The sequence below is a fragment of the Colletes latitarsis genome, chromosome 3, assembly GCF_051014445.1.
Source record: "Colletes latitarsis isolate SP2378_abdomen chromosome 3, iyColLati1, whole genome shotgun sequence".
In the NCBI taxonomy this organism is placed as follows: Eukaryota; Metazoa; Arthropoda; class Insecta; order Hymenoptera; family Colletidae; genus Colletes; species Colletes latitarsis.
Genome location: NC_135136.1, coordinates 27,524,402 through 27,546,344, shown reverse-complemented (window position 1 = coordinate 27,546,344; position 21,943 = coordinate 27,524,402). Strand labels below are relative to the sequence as shown.

At 34.9% G+C, this 21,943-nt stretch overlaps 1 protein-coding gene across 1 annotated transcript in view; it reads left to right on the top strand.

Annotated features, from left to right (window-relative positions):
- Fas3 (fasciclin 3) overlaps positions 1 to 21,943 on the top strand; it is a 179,039-nt gene that overhangs the window by 124,374 nt on the left and 32,722 nt on the right. Inside the window, exons 2-5 of the mRNA XM_076762764.1 lie at positions 9,683 to 10,036; positions 13,711 to 13,845; positions 13,940 to 14,128; positions 14,576 to 14,760. Of these exons, the coding sequence (XP_076618879.1) occupies positions 9,683 to 10,036; positions 13,711 to 13,845; positions 13,940 to 14,128; positions 14,576 to 14,760 (863 nt within the window). The remainder of the gene's footprint in view (positions 1 to 9,682; positions 10,037 to 13,710; positions 13,846 to 13,939; positions 14,129 to 14,575; positions 14,761 to 21,943) is intronic.

The window sequence follows — 21,943 nt, the reverse complement described above, 5'->3', positions numbered from 1 at the left end:
AAAGGAAATAAATTTGAATAGGATTCATGAATTTTAGTGAGATTACGAAAACAAGTACTGTGACAAACTTTAATCTATGTAGTTTACAATTGTCTAAAATCACAGTTTTGGTCTCGTAAAAAATTGTACAGTTTCGATCTGGCAGCCAACGTGTTAACAGAGATTCTTACTATATAAGATAATCCGGAAGGGCAAGAAAACGTTTTAAAACGATCTGATTATTTCATGATTTCTTTGTCTTAATAAATATTTTTATAATATCAAAAACACTGGTTGAAAAATATTTAAGAATGTTATTTTGTGGAAAAATCCATGAAGTATATCAGGCTGCCAAACAAAGTCTATTAGGTTATTTACATACTTCTAACACAATAAAATGCCAACTAAGTTCGCATTTTTAAGCGTGATAGTTGTTCATTACAATATTCGATGCGAGAAAAACGAGTTTATAAAGATGAGTTTCCGGGCCTACGTATTTTTATATGATCTCGTTTAATTCTTACAAACAGGATATGACCATCTATTTCGAAGCCATTTCGTATATTCGAGCGAAGGAAAGGGTAAACAGCGATCGTTCATCGCCGTAACAGTCCGTACGCGACGCGGGAAGACAAATGCCAGCAAGAACCGCCGATACAATTCGTGACGAGTTATTATTCGATGCGTTAAGAAGCGTGTGCCAGATGAAATATGATAATCGTTACTCGCGCCACGCCCGGTTTATCATATTTCTTCGGGTGCATTATCATAATGGCATCCCGTGCACGGAATCGAGCGCATTCAGCCCGCGATAGAAAGCAGTGTTTCTAACCCGCGCGAGATTGATGTTGCCTGTAAAGCTTCTAACGAAATTCGAGCACACCCTCTTAAGCGCAATTTTCCCGTCATACGACAGCATACGTCAACGGGCGCGAATCAAACTAAACTCAACAACGTTACCAGTTACCACCGTAGCTACTAAGTCTTTATTTTTGTTGGTTTGTCTCTTTCAAAAGAGAAAGTTTTCTTTCCTTGATAAAAACCATCGACGCGTGTGTTGCGTTTCGCGTTTCGAGATACACATCCAGAGTCTGAGGGTACGGGACGAATTTTTCGTCACTGACATTTTCATCCTGGATGTTTCTTTTAAACTGTGAAGACGTGCCTTCCAAGTGTTTCAAATAATATTAAAGCTTAGTTAAAAGTAATATCGATCAATTTTTATTCCACCACCTATTTCCAATAATTTTAATCCCATCCGAAAAATATAGAGCATTCTTGCAAGGAAAGTTTACGATCAGAAGAAACTACCAATCGACAATATTGTTGAAATTAAAAAACAGAGATATTTTTCTCGACCAAACGAAACTGTGAATACCTGAATCGATAGTTCTCAGCCATTACAAGCAATCAAAAGTAAAGAAAAATTTACTTAACATTGAAATTAATATCGAGTATATATTTTGAATTAATATAAATTCTATTCTTTTCACATTTTTATTCTATTTTATTTTATTTCAGATAGATCACGTTTGTTATTTTAGATCATGTTATATGCAAGACTTTTAAGAAACTGATAAGACTCATTATGTTTTCGATCGAGCTCATTGCCGCGTTCATATCATCTTTAATTTTGTAGTTTTATTTAGCATGAAAATCATTGCATACAAATATAATATGTTTCATATTGAGATTAACATTTGGAGTTAATTTAATCCTATCAGTATTCGCGTTATTTTGACTTGGTCGTTTCTTCTTAATTTACTTTCTCATATTTTTGTTTTCTTGTAATGTTATAAAAAATGTAGAAGTACCGTCGAGCATTATACAGGGTGTTCGGCCACTCCTGGGAAAAATTTTAATGGGGGATTCTAGAGGCCAAAATAAGACGAAAATCAAGAATACCAATTTGTTGATGAAAGCTTCGTTAAACAGTTATTAACGTTTAAAGTTCCGACCGTACTGAATGTTTTTCTCGAAAGTGGATAGGATTTCGGAAGTATGTGTATTCACCAAAAATGATTGCAATTGACTCCCGGAACCGAAAATAATTTTTCCAGAACGATTTGAAATTTTTAAATTTAAATGTTAATATCTTTTTAACGAAGCCTCCATCAACAAATTGGTATTCTTGATTTTCGTCTTATTTTGACCTCTAGAATCTCCCATTAAAATTTTTTCCAGGGGTGGCCGAACACCCTGTATACAGTGCGTATCATAAATATATCAACCCGCCGATATTTAAATATTTTGGCAGATTAGGAAAAGATTACGATGATGCGGCGCTTTAGAATAATGTATAATATTATTTAAGTAAATAAAACGAAAGAATTATAATACTTTAATGTATATAATAGAAATGGTTATGTAAAAACCTAAAATACTAAATTTCAAGCGTTTCATTAATATACCAATCTATAACGTTTTTATTTATTTTCATATGTTTTATTTGGCATCTTTAAGAGTCCAGTATATTATTTAGGTTAACAAAAATTGTAATATATAAATGTTATAAAAATTGAAAAGGAAAATGCCTCGTGACAAACAACTATCGGATAGAGAAAAAACCATGATCGAAGCTTTTCGTATTGAAGGCAGAGGATACATCGATATAGCAAAAAAAATGGGTACTTCAAAAAGTGTAACTGCCGATTACGTTACTAAAAAGCATAATCATGGACAGAAAAAGCGTCCAGGTCGACCTAAGAAACTGTCTCCTCGAGAGAAACGAAATTCGAGTGGCTTCTAATTCCAGAAAGTCGCTGATCAATATAAAAAACGAATGCAAATTAAACATTTCGAAGTGCACCATACATCGAAGTATTTTAAGATCTCCACATATTATTAAGGTAAAGATGATATCAGCTTCAATGCGAAAAAACACCAACAAAGAAGCAAGACTTTAGTTTCTTATTGCAAATATGAACACATTGGAAAAAGGTAAATATTTCTCTCACGAAATGAATGATGCACTTTATCCATAAAATTTTGTTTCTTAGATTATCTTCAGTGATGAAAAGAAATTTAACCTAGATGGACTCGACGGATTTAATCCCTACTGGCACGATATACGAAAGGAAGTAAAATACTTCTTAAAACGCAATTTTGGCGGTAGGTCAACGATGATTTGTGCGTGTTTCTCAATCTATGGCAAAAGTTCCATAGCTTTTATTTCAAGTAAAATGCAGAGCATGGAATATACAAATACGTTAGAAAATTATTTAAAAACTTTTTGGGCAGTAAACGATGATCAAAATTTAATTTTTATGCAAGACTAAACTGGTTTGCAGAAAATAATTCCCCTGATGTCAACCCTATTGAAAATTTCTGGGAATTTTTAGTTAGGCAAATTTTTTATATTAATGAAAAATTTGCGAATGTACAGGAATTAAAACTTGCGATTATTAAAGTCTGGGATAATATAGATAAAAATATTATAAAAAAACCTTATTGCAAGTATTCAATATCGAATTTTCGATATAATTCGTAATGGTGAAAACATAATAAATTATTAAATTTTTGTTTTCGTACATAAGATTTAAAGTAAAATGAGTTTTGTTTACAGTTGGTACATTTATGAAACACAGATTAAACAGTATTTCCGTCATTTAAGTCATTAATTGCAGTAAACTAACGGAACTGCTTTTGAATATTTTATAGTACTATCTAAGTGTAGAAAGTACTACTATTATAGCTTAATTTATTTTCGAAATATTAAATTCCTTACATTTTAAGCGGTTGGTATATTTATGATACGCACTGTAGCTACCTATAGCTATCTGTAGACGTTATTATACCGTCTGACGAACTTTAAAATGCAGCGAAATCCGGCGTTGCGTAGTATTCGAACGCTTTTACAATGGAGGACGTTTACAGTGCGAGCGTGCAGCTTGTAATTTCTGTCCGCTGGCGAAAAAACGCGCTGAAAGTCCAGCTTTTTATCCGGCCATTAGAAGATTACCTTTTAGCCATTTTCGAATATTCCCTGACCGCGTAGTCGAACGAACGGCGAATAATTAATTATCAAGGGGTATTAAAATACCAGGAAACTTTAACCCCGTAGATTTCTCCGGGTAAAGGATAGCGTTGTTAAAAGTGTGCGGTGCCAGGTATCGTGAACCGCGGCATTCGAGTGTGTAACGTGCTCTTATAATGCGACCTACGTACGCGAAAACGACGAACAGCAGTTTGACAATACAGTTATTAATGGAGAATACTGGTACACGTTCTCACCTCTCCGACCCTCGACCGCCGTCGGTGGTAGGTCGATACTTTCCAAGCTTTTTGCGTCGAAACTTTTGTTCATTTACAGTACAAGCAGACTGTTGGCTGCCTGCTAGTACTCGTTATCCACTACACACCGCCACAATTACGGAAAGTTTCTGGTAAAAGGGGTGGGAATGACTGACCGGGCGGAAGAAAATTCCTTCGGGTTCGGACTTATTTTGTTTTTCAATTTTGAGCTATGGTTCAAGGCGGAAAACCTGACAGACGAGGAGAGTTAATGCGCAAGGAATATTAGAGAAGAGTTCCAAAAAATTGTACAGTTTAGGGTATTTTCTTTTGTATTTCGAATTGTAATTAAATGTGTAATACTTTGGAAAATATTAAATTTTAGAGGTGTACAAAGGGTATAGCTAAATAAGGGGGTCAAATGTGCCCTTGAACCAAATTTGACATACGATGGATCCATCGATAGAGAATCAAAATCAAATATTCTGTGCCAAGTTTCAACCCTTTATCTTGTTTGGAATGGTAGTTATAGGGAAAATTCGGAATTTGTGCCTATTTCTCCTATTTAATCGAGTACGAAAATTATGAAAAAAATCTGGTGCATTGTGGTTATCGAGATACGTGTTTGACAATTTTTTCCGATTTTTCGATTCCAAATTCTAGGCGTAAAAAATTAAAATCGCAAAAAACACAGAAGAATACGGATTTCGTATTGAAGCTTTCGAGACACTAGATTTTTTCTTTTGTATTTCAAATTGCAATTAGATGTGTAATACTTCGGAAACTATTAAATTTTAGTGGTATACAAAGGAAGAATTAAATTGTTACCTAGATATCCAGTTCAATTTTTTGTAATTAAATGATGAAGAAAGCCATTTGATGTGCAACAAATTTTTCTCAGGCAGCTACTAGAAGGGTCTTTTAAGAGTTTGTCTCATTTTCATAAATGGAACGATGTATTAATTTGTTGTATTAATTGTGATTAATTCTGTTTAGTATTCAGTGTACATTTATTTTCGAAACAGATATTTTGATTCGATTTTGATTCGACGAACGCTTTCTGACGAAGCAGTTTGCATTTTTAATTGTGAAAATACTATTATAATTTACTACCTTGATTGTCTAACACTAACAATAATACTTTAAATTACTTTCGTTTAAAACTCAAGGAATCAAAATGTAACTACGAAATTATATCCGGACGATTCTACGTATCTTTCAAACATTTTCAAAGTTGTTTTTCTTGAAAATAAAAGCCTCGAACGAAAAATTTTCCAATCACTTTTTTAACGTTAGACGAATGTACAGTGCGTACCATAAATATACCAACCTCTTAAAATGTAAGGAATTTGATCTTTTGGAAATAAATTAAGCTATAATAGTACTTTCTACACTTAGATAGTACTATAAAATATTCAAAAGCAGTTCCGTTAGTTTACTGCAATTAATGACTTAAATGACGGAAATACTGTTTAATCTGTGTTTCATAAATGTACCAACTGTAAACAAAACTCATTTTACTTTAAATCTTATGTACGAAAACAAAAATTTAATAATTTATTATGTTTTCACCATTACGAATTATATCAAAAATTCGATATTGAATACTTGCAATAAGGTTTTTTTATAATATTTTTATCTATATTATTCCAGACTTCAATAATCGCAAGTTTTAATTCCTGTACATTCGCAAATTTTTCATTAATATAAAAAATTTGCCTAACTAAAAATTCCCAGAAATTTTCAATAGGGTTGACATCAGGGGAATTATTTTCTGCAAACCAGTTTAGTCTTGCATAAAAATTAAATTTTGATCATCGTTTTCTGCCCAAAAAGTTTTTAAATAATTTTCTAACGTATTTGTATATTCCATGCTCTGCATTTTACTTGAAATAAAAGCTATGGAACTTTTGCCATAGATTGAGAAACACGCACAAATCATCGTTGACCTACCGCCAAAATTGCGTTTTAAGAAGTATGTTACTTCCTTTCGTATATCGTGCCAGTAGGGATTAAATCCGTCGAGTCCATCTAGGTTAAATTTCTTTTCATCACTGAAGATAATCTAAGAAACAAAATTTTATGGATAAAGTGCATCATTCATTTCGTGAGAGAAATATTTACCTTTTTCCAATGTGTTCATATTTGCATTAGCAAACTAAAGTGTTGGTTCTTTGTTGGCGTTTTTTTCACATTGAAGCTGATATCATCTTTACCTTAATAATATGTGGAGATCTTAAAATACTTCGATGTATGGTGCACTTCGAAATGTTTAATTTGCATTCGTTTTTTATATCGATCAGCGACTTTGTGGAATTAGAAGCCACTCGAATTTCGTTTCTCTCGAAGAGACAGTTTCTTAGGTCGATCTCGACGCTTTTTCTGTCCATGATTACGCTTTTTAGTAACGTAATCGGCAATTACACTTTTTAAAGAAATCATTTTTTTTGCTATATCGATGTATCCTCTGCCTTCAATACGAAAAGCATCGATCATGGTTTCTTCTCTATCCGACAGTTGTTTGTCACGAGGCATTTTATTTTTCAATCTCTATAACACTTATACAGGGTGTTCGGCCACCCCTGGGAAAAATTTTAATGGGGGATTCTAGATGCCAAATAAGACGAAAATCAAGAATCCCAATTTGTTGATGGAAGCTTCGTTAAAAAGTTATTAACAATTAAATTCAGAAATTTCAAATCGTTCTGGAAAAATTATTTTCGGTTGCGGGAGTCAATTACAATCATTTTCGGTGAATAGACATACCCTCGAAATCTTGCGCATTTTCGTGAAAAAATTCAGTATTGGCGGAACTTTAAACGTTAATAACTTTTCAACGAAGCCTCCATCAACAAATTGGTATTCTTGATTTTCGTCTTATTTTGGCCTTTAGAATCCTCCATTAAAATTTTTCTCAGGGGTGGCCGAACACCCTGTATATTACAATTTTTGTTAACCTAAATAATACACTGGACTCTTAAAGATGCCAAATAAAACAGATGACAGGCAAACGAAAGAAAACACAATCCTGTTGCTGGAAACATAATAGAAATGTTATAGGTTGGTATATTAATGAAACGCTTGAAATTTAGTATTTTAGGTTTTTACATAACCATTTCTATTATATACACTACAGTATTATAATTCTTTCGTTTTATTTACTTAAATAATATTATACATTATTCTAAAGTGCTGCATCATAATAATCTTTTTCTAATCTGCCAAAATATTTAAATATAGGCGGGTTGATATATTTATGATACGCACTGTATTACCAAAAAGACGTAGACGGTAAGACAAGGTTAACTGAAATATTGAAATTTCCTAATGGCTATCGGGTGACGCTGATAAAGAATAAGGCAGAGCTGGATGGAAGAAAACGAGAAAAGGAAGGCAAGGGTGAAAGAAACTTCGTCGTCGGACTTTCACGAATCGTGTCGAAACAAGGAAAATAGAGGATCGTTGTGCAAGCGACGGAGGGGGTTAGGATTTAATCAACTTTCCTTTTTGTCTCATAAATCTTGCACATGCGGAAGCTCCTCCACTTGCCCGATACGGTACAAGAATCGTTTTTCGATCTTTTTCCTCGCGAGCATTCCCTTCGTTTATGCGTATCCTTTAAAAGCTGTCGATTAAAATTTACTGGCGATACGTTTTCCATAATCCCCATGCCGACGCAACTTCACGAGCTCCTAGAGCCGAGCATAAATTATTACGAGGCGGTAGACAATACCGAAGAGTCGTTTACACCGCTTTCGAGTGTGTCGAAAACAACGTGGACTCGACTGAATCCAATTCGATCGTTCATTTTGCATCAAATTTATGAAACAGTATGAGAATATTACAAACATACAGTAGCAAATAAAAGTTTAAAACGATATGTTTGATACATTGTCGCATTATACTATGGATATTAAATAGCCAATAATTTCTAGATCATCGATTATGTATACACTTACATTTTATCTATGATTTGCCAATTTTCAAAATATGAACAGACGTGCTAAATTTTTACCTAGATAAACATTTCGATGAACGAATACAAGGTAAATAAATGTTTAACGAACAGGTGACACGAATAAAATATTACACGTTATTCTTTCTAATTATCTATTATTAGATTAAAATTTTGCTTATCGGAGATCAAAGACGCGGAAATGTACGCGTTCCTATAATTTACAATTACTTTATATAGAATTTTTAATTGTTTCCCCAAGGAAAATATCACACCTTTATTATCCTCGCCATGACGAAACCACATCTGTACACCGAGGTTCAGAGAATTCCAATAAATGTCTATTTGAGCAAGTGCTACGAACGCAGTGGATCCGTGAAACTCAGAAAGCAGCACGCCCGGATGCAAGAATTAAGAAAAATTATAAAATCCTGACCGTCTGACATTTAATTCCGCTTGTCCGCACGAAGTGAGATTAACTCTCTGCAATCTCTTCGTTACACATGACAAAATTAACACTAAACCTACCGGCACTTCACTCCTACCATAATCGATCAAATGACCAGTCTTTCTTTTTCTGTTTTACGAGGAAACGTACTTGTAATTTTTGCATTATATGTATAAAAACTTGTGTTTTGATGTTTATTCGTAAGATATCCTTCTCTTTTATGTTAAAAAATTTTTTAATTTTCATCGGAAAGAAGATAAAACGCCCTTGAAAACGAATTTTGTTCCAAGTCAATACCGTAGTTAGTTCTATAGAAAACAACTATTTAAGAAAAAGTGCTGGCAAGTAATTACGCAAACATCCTGTATTTAAATTCATTTTCAATTAAATAAACAATTTATGGTCCAGTTTTATCGTACACTAGTCGAACGGTCAGTAGGAATTGTTGAAACTTCTTTGAGTATGTAGCGTCAAAGTAAATGTAAAAATAAACATAGAAAATGGCATAAATTATAATAGTTGTTACATTCGTAGGATAGAGGATGAAATGTCCTTTAAAATGAGCGTTTGAACAAGTCGATAGCTTCATTAGTTCTAGAGATATGTATAAGGATTCGAATAGTTTGTTTACATCCCATTGTTGATGTCACGAGATCAATGAACTTTCATGTAGTAAGATGGAGACAGAGCTAGTTGAATTTGAAAAATTACACTTTCCTTTACACAACGATATCTCCGAATCGGAAACTCGAATCGAAAACCAAATCGAAAAACCAAAAACCATTTTAAAGGGGAGGTTTTGCCGCTTTTAACAATGTCTCAATAATTAATAAAATACTAATAGTTTCGGAATTGCACGCGTCTAAAGTTTAACTATTTTTAATACGCGTTACTAGTCTATTCTAATTTTCAAGATAATCGAGTTTAAAAATTCACTATGTAAAATGTATCTATTCATAATGTCTACCGTGTTTGAAAATAACGTTTACAAGTTTCTGCGTTCCAAAATGAAACATTTCATTAATTGCAAAATTGCTGAAACCGATTACCTTTGCTCTCGAATGGAGATGTTATTTTGTTCTTTGTTGTTTCAGGATCGAAGTCGACCCTGGTCGTGGACATCGAACCTAAACGACAGACCGCGGTACGGCTCGGGGAGAGTTTGCAAATTTTGTGCAGAGTCGGTAGACCTCTTCAAGTCTGCCGCGTCGAGATACCTGGCGAGGGTGGCGGCCTAGTTTTATCCAAAGGACAACTGCCCGAAGATGGTATCGAATATTACGGCGAGGGCACCGAGGTGGGCCAATGCGGAGTTAACATTGCCAAGATCAAGGAGAGCCACGACGGAATGTTCAAGTGTACTCTGACACCCACCGATAACAGGGCGGAGGCGGAAGCATCTATGAGGATCATCGTTGCCAGTAAGTACCAATGCAGTGACCGAAATATTCGACAAGCAATCCTTTTTATGGAAAAATACGTTCTAAACTTCCGAGTTGAATAACATTGATGTTTAGCGTAGAATTTAATATTTCACAGGCATCGCAATCCAACTTAAGGAAGTTGCGAAATTTTTATGAATTATTTTAAAGCGAATGCTACGTCTACGGTAAGATTCTTTTATGTAGTTTATTTAACTACGTTTTAGTCATAAATCTACATTCTTAAATATGCATGTACTTTCGAAAAATGAAAAGAAAAAAGAATCGATTGTTCGAGAGTGTCAGAGAAGAGTTATTTCTTAAAGGGATATTTATAGGAATGCAGTTTTTAGGCCTTTTTTATTATTTTTTGAAAAGAAAACCGTAGGTTTCTTTGGATAATTATTTATTTTAGGGGTCTTAATGTTCGAGATATAAATAAAAAATTAATTTAGTAGTATAATTGTAATTTAGTAATAAAAAATAAATTGCATAGAAAGACACGTTGATACACAACTTTTCAGAATATTTAAGTAAGTCTAAATATAAGTAGTTATAATATAAATAGTTTCATTCTAATTTCTAGCTTAAACACACTTCAAATTTAGGAACTCAAAAATAAATTGCACCGAGAGACACGTTGCTACATTACACGTTTTTAGAATATCTAATTATGTTTAAATATAAATAGTTATAACGTGTGTGAGAACCTATGAATATCTGCCACGAGGAATCGAAATTACAAGAGAAGAATCGGTTAGTCAGATATTAGGTATTTAGTGAAGCTACAGGAAAGAAACATGGCGACTTGTATGCAAGGCAGACCTAAGAATGGGAAATGCAAGTGATAAGTCACGAAAAGGGATGGCAAGTCTGAGGGAAAGTAGACTAGGTTTCAGAATGGTCGAGCGGAGCCTCATAATTTATGGTCCCATTGGCCATAGACGTCTTTCATTCTTAATATTATCATTATAATACATTCTTCTGGTGTCAGAGATAATGCCTGAATTTTGTCAACATTTTTTAAACGCGTTAAATATCCATGGACTTAGTAAATAAACAAGATTCGTAAATAGCCTTAAAAGAAAATTCAGAAAGGTATCCAAGTAGATGTTTATGTTGGTTTCCATAAAGTTTTCACTTTACGAATTGGCCTATTTTTTTTATCGACACTTTGGTATACATGGTATTTTCTCTTCTCTGACTATCTAATTTTAGAACTGACGTTGATTGTAGTTACGAAGCTCAAATTCTCCAAGGGAGTAAGACATAAAATAACCAACCACCTTATGTTTTTCGAATTACAGAAGATCTCGAGGACTCTTCTTGACTCTAAGTTTATTTGATTGTAAGAACGTTTCCTCCTGGGTCTTTCCTTCCGAATAGAATCTATTATTTGCTCGGTCCTCCCAAAGACAAAACATGGTTTTAGAACTTACAGAACACAGGTCGTAAAATTCAAAGTTTAGTATCCGAAAGAGAATACTGCGCGTTCAAGTGTACCGCTAATTGTTACCTTGTTTATTAATGTTTCCTTATGTTGTAATATACTGGAAATTTGTAGATTTATCGTACTGTATAAATATTACACAAAACTGTTGCAATTACATTTTCTTACTTTTGTAATTTTAGGAACAGGATAGTTAATAATTACGAACACCAATTAACGTAACAAAACTTCCACTAATATTTTTATTAATGATACTTATAAAACTATTCTTTCTTTCCACGCGTGCACGCTGCCTTCGATTCTTTCACCTTCTTCGTGTTCGACTTTTGTTTCCCCCGCTCATAATTTGTTTCTGTCCTCGGCTATTGTCGCCCGTCTTCGGACTTTCACGCTCGCCCCACACACACACACATGCATACACTATTTCTTACACTTTCGTAATAATACATTATTATTTACAATTGACAGCGCAAGTAATTTAAAAATCATCTTCTTCAATACATTAACCTTCTACGATCGTTATATGAAAATAACAATATTTCTCGAATTCTTCCACTTTCTTAACTTTGGCGAGAACAACAACGCGTAGTACAGGTAACCCTCCTATAACACGGTAGATAGGTTCCTAGAAAATGCCGTGTTGTGTGAAACCGTGTTATGAGACCCAGAGCCAGTATAAAAAGGGAAGTTACGTTTCGAAAACTTATTTAAAACATATATTTTTGTTTAATTCTACATAAGCAATTTAATTTTTATGAAGAATATAAATGTATGTATAACACAAAACAAAAAAAAAAAACAAAAAATATTATTTTAATTTAACGCAACCTTAATTTAATAAATTATAATTTGTTTATATTTTTCATGTAAAGCCACTATAGTTCATTATTCCTTCGCGTCATTATTTTAAAGTAATTTAGTTTTTAAATATGTTAAACAAAAATCATGTTATTCAGTGTTGTAGGAGTAGGGCTACCTGTACTTAAAAAAAAAAGTAAACTATTTGTTGCTATGAAAATCTCATCGTCACTCTGGACGTTTAAATGATATTCACGATCCCAAACACCGAACAAGCAACGTGTTAAATCATAAAATACATTTATTGTTAAATTAGAAAATATGTACAATTTATTTACAGATCCCATCATTCTTCAAACTTAGTACGCGATCCAAAGTCACATTTCGGGAGGATTAGAGTTAAATTAATCTCTTTCCTAGTAATCCCATAGCTTGTAACTACACCATTTTACATTTTACAACTTCGGAAATAAAATTGAAATTCTCATGTTCTCCTACGAACGAAAATTCGCGCCAGCATTCCAGCGTTTAACCGTAATGAGGTCTATTTTATTAGGACTCCTACACTGGAGGAAATGAGAATTTATTTTTTTTTAATGATAAACTATATTGAAAATATAACTTGAAACGTTCAGAATGTCTATTACAATGTGAATAAAATAGTGCAATTTACTCGTTGTTAGAAATAATTATTTTAAAGATAGTGCTGCTTAATAACAGTCTTATTGTTTACTCTTATTTTGTTTTAATAATAATCTACTATTATTACTAAAGAGTTTAGCGTCAATATTGAACATGTAATCGATCGTTAAACATTTCACGCCTGACTTTCTAAATTAGAAAAAGAATTTCTAAATAAATTTGGTTGTCCAAGGGAAGTATTCTATCGTAACGGAAGAAATATTACGGAACACCGAGTAAGCGAATTCGAGAACTAATTAATCTTCGTTAAGAAAACTGCTTACAGGATGAGAAATAAGAGAGCGCGAAAGGATATTACTGTTTCGGATAAAGTCGATAAAGATAAATGACGGTAGCACAGAATGATCGAGGGTTGGAGATGTTTCAGCCAAATTTAAATGAGTATTTGCATATTCGATCGATGGGGGAAATTAATGGATTGTAATTTGATGAATAATTTAATGAAACATTCTTCTACCACAGCGAACGTTTACATTTTAAAAATTTTTTTAAAAATTGTAATCATTTAAAAATTAAAAATTAACTGCTACATACTTAGTATCATACTACGTATGTAAGTGTTTATTTATTCGTTATTTTTCTAAATAACAGATCCTAAAAGTGCTAGATCAAAATGTTTGTATTTATAATAAATAGTGTTGAGGATGAAGAACAGGATTAATTTTGAATTGTTTGTTATTACCAACACAACGAAACGAATGAAAGCCACGAATTTGATTTACAGAACCGCCGAACAGTCCTGAACTTCACACGAGTCCTGGTTCATACGGCACAAATACCTACAGAAAAGGAGAGAAACTGGAAGTAAGTTGCATCGCACCATCTGGACGACCAGCAGCGAACGTTTCGTTATTTCTTGGTAATTAACGTTACACAATAGCAAATTGTTATATTTAATTCGATTAACGTCGGACTTGTACGTATATTTTTTTTTTATTTTTTGGAATAATTAGATGACGAACCCATTGGTAACGAAGAGAGACCCACGATTTACGACACAAGCATGGACGACATCTCATTGGCCGTGCAAAATGCGACACGAAGCCTGGATTGGACCGACAATGGCAAAGTCCTTCGTTGCGTAGCCAGTCATATCGCTCTGGACAAACCTAAGGAAACTACTATGCAATTGATAGTATACTGTAAGCAACAAAGTTTTCATTAATATAAAATTTGGAATCTTCGATGTATTATACATTTAAATACCTAAATCTGTGCAAAAGTGGAGATTGTGGAATGCTTTTTATACGGCCATTAACCCTTTAGTATCTTAATTAACGTATAAAACAAAATAAACAAAATTGGATGGTCAAGAAAGATTTCTATTTGAGAAAATTGTTCAGTACTTGCATACAAATGTATCTAAAAGAATGTAATGTTTTGCAATGCTTGTATTTCAAAAATGCAATTAATTTACATACGTTTAAGTATTTGTCAATATGTCAATGACGCACCTAAATTTGTATTCTTTGTTTACTCGTCGATACGTCCGTGGAAATTCGATCGTTATTCGAAACGAAATTCGAGACAACGGTTCTTGCGTACATATTTGTGAAATAGGATCGTCGAATGTTGATTATTGTTTACAGATCCTCCGCAACCGCAGCCAACCATCGAACGTTTTGGATACGTAATTGGACGTCAGGGGATCGTGAACGTAACCGTTTATGCGAACCCTAAACCACGCTTTCTGTGGCGAGTGAACGATGAAAAGATCAACGAGGGCTTTCCCGACGACAGCAACCGACTCGAAACCTCGACCGCCGTCGATCTGGTAAATTAATTTAATTTCCTTCACAGTTTCTTGTACGTTAGATCTATAATTAAATTTTAAAAATCATTATACAAGGTATTCGGCCACCCCTGGGAAAAATTTTAATGGCAGATTCTAGAGGCCAAAATAAAACGAAAATCATGAATATCAATTTCCTGACTGAGGTTTCGTTAAAAAGTTATTACAAAATTAAATTAAAAAATTTCAAATCATTCTGAAAAAATTATTTGCGATTGCGGGGATCAATTACAATCATTTTTGATCAATAGACATATCCCCGAAATCCTCTACCCACTTTCGAGAAAAAATTCCTTATCGAAAATATAATCTATAATGGTTCCTCGAAATTTCATGTGAATCTTTGAAACATCATAACTGCTGAACGGATTGGACGATTTTAATGTTTCAAAATGCAAACAACGCGTATTTTGGTGAAGAATATGTGGAAATTCCAAAAATATTCGAAAAGTTACTCTTTCACCACGAAAACTGACAACAACCTCATAAAAACTCCTACAATAGTGAATATATTTCATTGAAATTCTTTTCTGAAGTAGAATCCATGGATACCTACAAAAAAGTATTAAACAATTTTTCTATACAGCGTCAACCAAAGTAATTAAAAATGAAAAACGAATTTTTAAGAATAATCGACGGGCTAGGTGACTAAATTTTTCGGCGAAAAAAAATTTCGAATCGTGCTGGAAAAATTATTTTCGATTGCAGGGGTCAATTAGAATCATTTTTTATGAATACACATACCTTCGAAATCCTACGCACTTTCGAGAAAAAAATTCAGTACGGGCGGAAATTTTAAACGTTAATAACTTTTTAACGAAGCCTCCATCAATAAATTAGTATCCTTGATTTTCATCTTATTTTAGCCTCTAGAATCTCGCATTAAAATTTTTCCTAGGGTTGGCAGAACACCCTATATAATTATTTGCGCTGCACATTCAACGATAGGTTTACGCAATAATTTGAAGATAATTGAAAGTAATGTTGCGAAGTATAATGTAATGGGACACTATTATAAAATCTGATCCGAAAATATCAACTTGCATTTATATGATACAGGGGCAAGCTGTAGTTCTTTTCAAAATGTTTAAATATAAAAAGGAACGAGATGTAAAAAAATTCATATAGGAAAAAGTTGAACACCTCACGATAGGAACTATTTTTTAAATATGTAATTTCTTTGTTTGGTGCAAAAATCGAATATGTTTTGAATATGAACAGTTTAAAAAAAATGAGATAACTCAATACGAGTAAAACAACAAAGCGAAAAATTAAATAGGAATTTCAAATACAGGAGACCGCCATGAGGCACGAATGAAAATTAAAAAAAAACAAAGGTAACGGTAATGGAACAATCGTTTCGCATTCCGGAACATCGATTTGCACGGTGTACTTAGCATTTTTTACACATTAACGTGACTTGAAAGTTTCTCGCTAATCAAAGAGATTTAATGAAATTCCTTCGGATTCAGGCGCTACAAATTGGTAAAGGCAATCGCATGAAATAATTCGATTATCGGTATCGTTTCGCAAGTTGACTCGTTTGGTGAGCAAAAGGGTTCGGTGAAAACTCTTTTTCAGCTGTTAAATCGAGCGACCTAACTGCACGATTACTAAAAATTAAAAATTAAAATAATTGATCAAGTGAGAAAATGTAATCATTATTATTTATCACAATCAAACGTTCAATTTATCTGCCATTTTTAACAAATAATGACGAATTTTAGAGAAATGGTTTTAAAGAGTATTTTTATTGGTGACATAAGTGTGCCTTCAGAGTTCTTGTATTATTTATTGTAAAGTGATATCACGACTAGTAACTATTACCAACTCGAATAAACGTTTCTACTTGTTTTTAGAATTCTTCTCGTAATTTAAAAATTCAATTACCCACACAGTTGAATAAATAGGAAACATAATATGTTTGTGCATTAATATATTCAATCTTAAAAATAATTGTAGTTGTTTTTCAAGTAAAATTGTAAAAGAACTACCAAAAGAGCATAGATTGGGAAGACTACTATATTTTCATTTTATCTGCCAATTCATTGGTTGTTCGACGCTTGTTTTATTCCACTAGAAAACATTGAATCAACATCTTGAAGACTAGTATCTTTAAAACGATACTCTGCAAACCAATTTCAAATTATACGTTCTGTTACTACACCTTCCTCGATAACGTGACATATATCATTTACAGTATTCACAATATTACACGATGAATATGCTGCGTCGATTTCTTCATTTCGATTATACAAGAAATTGTACTGTGCGTTCACTAGAAGATATCTAGTGAAAGGAATGCGGGTCTGATTTGTTCCCCACTCTAGTTTAGAGATTGGCGATTGGCCAGAACCACGACACGTCTTAGGACGAGAGTGGGAAATAGGCGGAGCAAACGGAGTACTGTCCTCTGTGCCGTTCTACTTGCCAACTTCTCGCATACACACAATACTAGTACTATCCAGTGATGACTTGTTGACTAGGCACCTACAAACTAAACGGAGCAAGGGCAAGGAGAGAAGGTCTTCGCGTCGCCTTATTCCTACTGGAGAGGCTCGCTCTGACATCACGCTGCATAGTAATAGGGTCTCCATAATCACGAGAGATACATTTTTGTCCTATTCACGGTTAGTATTTTGAGCGTACGGTTACGCCAATGCCTCTCAGACTTATCCTATCCTACTTTGTTCCTATACGTTTCATTCACGTCCTTTGTCACGCGTTGGAATTGTAGTTGTGAGCGGCTCAGCCAATAATGACAATGCGTGCGAGAGTAGGCGTCGCTGTGACGCTACGGCCAATCAGCGTGCCTAGCCATCAAGTCATCACTGGATAGTACTTGTTCTATACTTTCTGACGGTTATATTAAATTCTCTACGATATAATAAACATAAAGGTGAAAGAAAACTGCAGAAAATTCCTGAGAAACTTATAATGATGGTTATGATTTAACCCTTGACACTCGTACTAATCATCCAGAATATTCGAATATTCTAAATTATGCAGGGTGTTCGGCCACCCCTGGAAAAAATTTTAATGCAAGATTCTAGAGGACAAAATAAGACGAAAATCAAAAATACCAATTTGTTGATGGCAGGTTCGTTAAAAAGTTATTAACGTTTACAGTTCCGGCCGTACTAAATTTTTTTTTCGAAAATGCGCAGGATTTCGGGGGTATGTCTATTGACCAAAAATGATTGTAATTGATCCCCGGAACCAGAAATAATTTTTTTTAGAATGATTTGATACTTTTCATTTTCGCCGAAAAATTTCAACAACTAACCCCTGTCAGTTTTTTTTAAAAATTCATTTTTCATTTTTAATAAATTTGTTTGACGCTGTGCAGAAATGTTATCTAATACTTTTTGTAGGTTCCCATGAGCTCTACTTCAGAAAAAAGTTTCATTTGAAAATATTCATTATTGTAGGAGTTATGGCTGTTTGAAAATTGGACCATTTTTATGGGGTTTTTCTTACTTTACGTGATTAAGGAACAACTTTTCCAACACTGTTAGAATTTCCACATACTCTTCATTAAATTACGCGTTGTTTGCTTTTTGAAACATTAAAATCGTCCAAACCGTTCAGGAGTTATGATGTTTCAAAGATTCGTATGAAATTTCGAGGAACTATTTCAGGCCTCAGATTATGAGAGTAGGATTTCGGGGGTATGTCTATTGACCAAAAATGATTATAATTGACCCCCGCAACCGAAAATAATTTTTCCAGAATGACTTGAAATTTTAAAATTTCATTTTTTAATAACTTTTTAACGAAGCCTCAGTCAAAAAATTGATATTCATGATTTTCGTTTTATTTTGGCCTCTAGAATCTGCCATTAAAATTTTTCCCAGGGGTGGCCGAACACCTTGTATAAGAAGAAATATCTCTCAATAAGTTGTAGCTGTCGAAGTCTAAAAATTATCTTCTAAATACCTAAGTGTCCAGAGTATCTTATAAGAGTATCTTAATGATCAGGTGTTTCATGATAAAAATTAATTAATCATTTCCCCAGCTATCCATGGCTTGGGAGACAGTAGTAAGCTGGAACAATCGTCCGAGTTTCTAACAACGTCGTTGCAGAAGAAACCAATAAAGGCTTCTATTCGAAATCGCTTGCTGGTCGTAGCATGAATGGCTTTCAAACGGACCGCTGTTGCTGACTGAAAACTGCAGTCGAGTGCCGTCGACGAATGCGAATCAGTTTTCAATGAAAACGCAATTACGGTCTTCGAATGAGTTGCGTTTCCTTTGTGTAGAGGCGTACCACGGACGCGCGCGACGGTCAATGGAACGCACCGACGATTTTTCTTCTCGACAGTTGCATCGCATGCGGCGCGCAAAGCGTCGTTGATCTTTGTGAGCGTTTACCGGAAACCAGGATTCAGACGTTTCGATTGGAAGGGAAATTTTTTGTCGAGGCTAGTGTCAAGTTTGCGCATCGAGCAAATAATATTCACGTTTGTCAACCGGAATGCAATTTACGAAATAACATTATTATAAGTTTCTACAATACGGTTGAAGCATTCAAAAACGCAGAATCAAATGTGACAACCTTTTGCACTTATGCGTTGTAATATTGATCCACGAATGAGTTCCTAAGCTCTTTACTTATTTTTCAACCAAGTGTAAAATTATACACTTCGAAATAGCTGTAAGATTCTGTTGTTGCCACCAAAGTTCAAATCCGACGATCGTAGCAGAAGAAATTGTAGAGTTTTTAAATTTAAATCAAATAAAAATTAATTGTAGCAGCAATACTATTCTATTATGATAAACTTTTCACGAGCATGAGGAAAGATAATACCTTGTATAGACAATGTTGTTTCGTTTTGTTTATGTTACAATTTACATACTGCAATTTGCAATTTAAATGAAATCGATGAACGCTAATGTTCCTTTCTATCGCAAGAGAATGCAAAACGTTGGCATAATACTGTTGCGTCGCAAACCCTCGAGCATCCCGTCGCGGCGCGATACGTAATTTAGGGTAGGCCTACGTGTTCGGAACTTCGGTCCTTGTGAGGCGAGTCGTGGTAAACAAACTTGTCCCCTTATTAACCATTTTCGTCGCATAGGCGAGTGGCATTCTTAAAGACAGATGTCGGCCAACTAGTTAGAGACGCCGTTCGATCACTCATATTTATTTTTAATGTCTACATCAACCCCGGTGTCCTCTTACTCGACTTTTCTTTCTTAAAACGGTCTTATGCATACCTCCACTCTTCTTCCTAGGTCCCAGCCTACATTTTTCCCAACTAACCAATGACTAATCAACCCACACCCAATTTTCCTTCCCAACTCTAACGTTTCCACCCACTAAGGGTAGATATAAATGTACTGTCCAGTGATGACTTGTTGGCTAGGCATGCCGATTGACCGTAGCATAATAGCGACGCCCGTCCTCACACGTATTATCGTTATTGGCTGGGCTGCTTACAACTACAATTCCATCGCGTGACAAAGGACGCGAACGAAACGTATAGGAACAGAGTAGGATAGGACAAGACTGAAAGACATTGGCGCAACCGTATGCTCAAAATACTAGCCATGAATAGAACAGAAATGTATCTCTCATGGTTATGGAGACCCTAATATTATGTAGCGTGACGCCAGAGCGGGCCTCTATAATGGGAATAAGGCAGCGCGTAGACCTTCTCTCCTTGCCCTTGCCCCGTTTAGTTTGTAGGTGCCCAACCAGCAAGTCATCTCTGAATAGTATGCTATACGCAACGAAAACGACACTTATCCACAGTCAAATCAGAAACCTAAAAAATAAAAAATCCCCAGATCCTGAGAAAATCACAACCAGCTAACTCAAACACCTTCCACTCAGAATGATCCTGCAGCTTTTCTATATCTAGAGGCAGTCCTATCTCCTAGCCTATTTCCCCGCTGCTCAAGAAATCCCGCCTGAATCCAAATAACTACAGACCCATCAGTTTACTGAGCATACTTGGCAAAATCCTAGAAAAAATAATACTCTCACAAGTCATCACACACCTCCACTCCAACAACATCATCATACATGAGCAATTTGACTTCCGAGCCAAACACTCCACCATCCAACAAGCACTAAGGCTCCAGAAGGACATTGCCTTGGAGATGAACAAAAACCATTCGGTGGTCCTAATACTGCTAGACCTCCAAAAGGCCTTCGACACCGTCTGGCACAATGACCTCCTTCTTAAACTCCACCAAATTAACCTCCACACCCACCTAATCAAAATAGTCTACAGCTACCTCACCGACAGGTATATTACAGTCTCTGACAGCGGCTCCCTTTCCTCTCCCAGACTACTACATACTGGGGTACCACAGGGATCAGTCCTGGAACCCATTCTAGTCAATATTTTCATCAATGACATTCCCAAAAATCTCAACACTAAACTAGCTCTCTACGCCGACTACGCCGCAGTCTACTCCTCCTCGTGGCAAATCAACCAGGCAATCAAATACACCCAAAACCACCTTGATCACATGTTCCGATTCACCTTCACATGGAAATTGACAATAAATCCCACCAAAACAGAAGCAACTATCTTCACTCGCAAAAGACTCCACAACCCCGACACACTCACAATAAATAACCACCCCATGAACTGGTCCACAAAAGTAAAATACCTGGGCATCTGGTTCGACAACAAACTAAAATGGAAATATAACATCAAAGACAGGGCTTTCAAAGGCATCGGAGTACTCCGCACACTATACCCACTTCTAGCGCGAAATAGTCCACTTCCAGCAATTTTAAAAATCCGGCTCTACAAAACCTGCATCTGCCCCATCTTTAGATACGGCGCGCCAGTCTGGTGCACCGCAGCAACAATACACATATCCAAAATCCAAGTCGTACAGAACAAATACCTCCGCATCATACTAAACAAAACGCGCTATCATACAACCGCTTCGCTGCATGAGGAAGCAAAAATCGAGTATATTCGCGAGCATGTCATGAAGCTGGCCGCTGCAGCTCAAGTTACTAACACCCAGCATCCAAACCCCCTAGTAGCGACACTAGGGAATTATGACCCTGAAGATATACCGTTAAAGATACGAATACAAACTCCCAGACTAATCATCAACTAACATATGATGCATGTAAACGAGGTTTTTGAAACCCTTCCCTCGAGCTCTAACCCAAGGAAAACCACAATAAGAC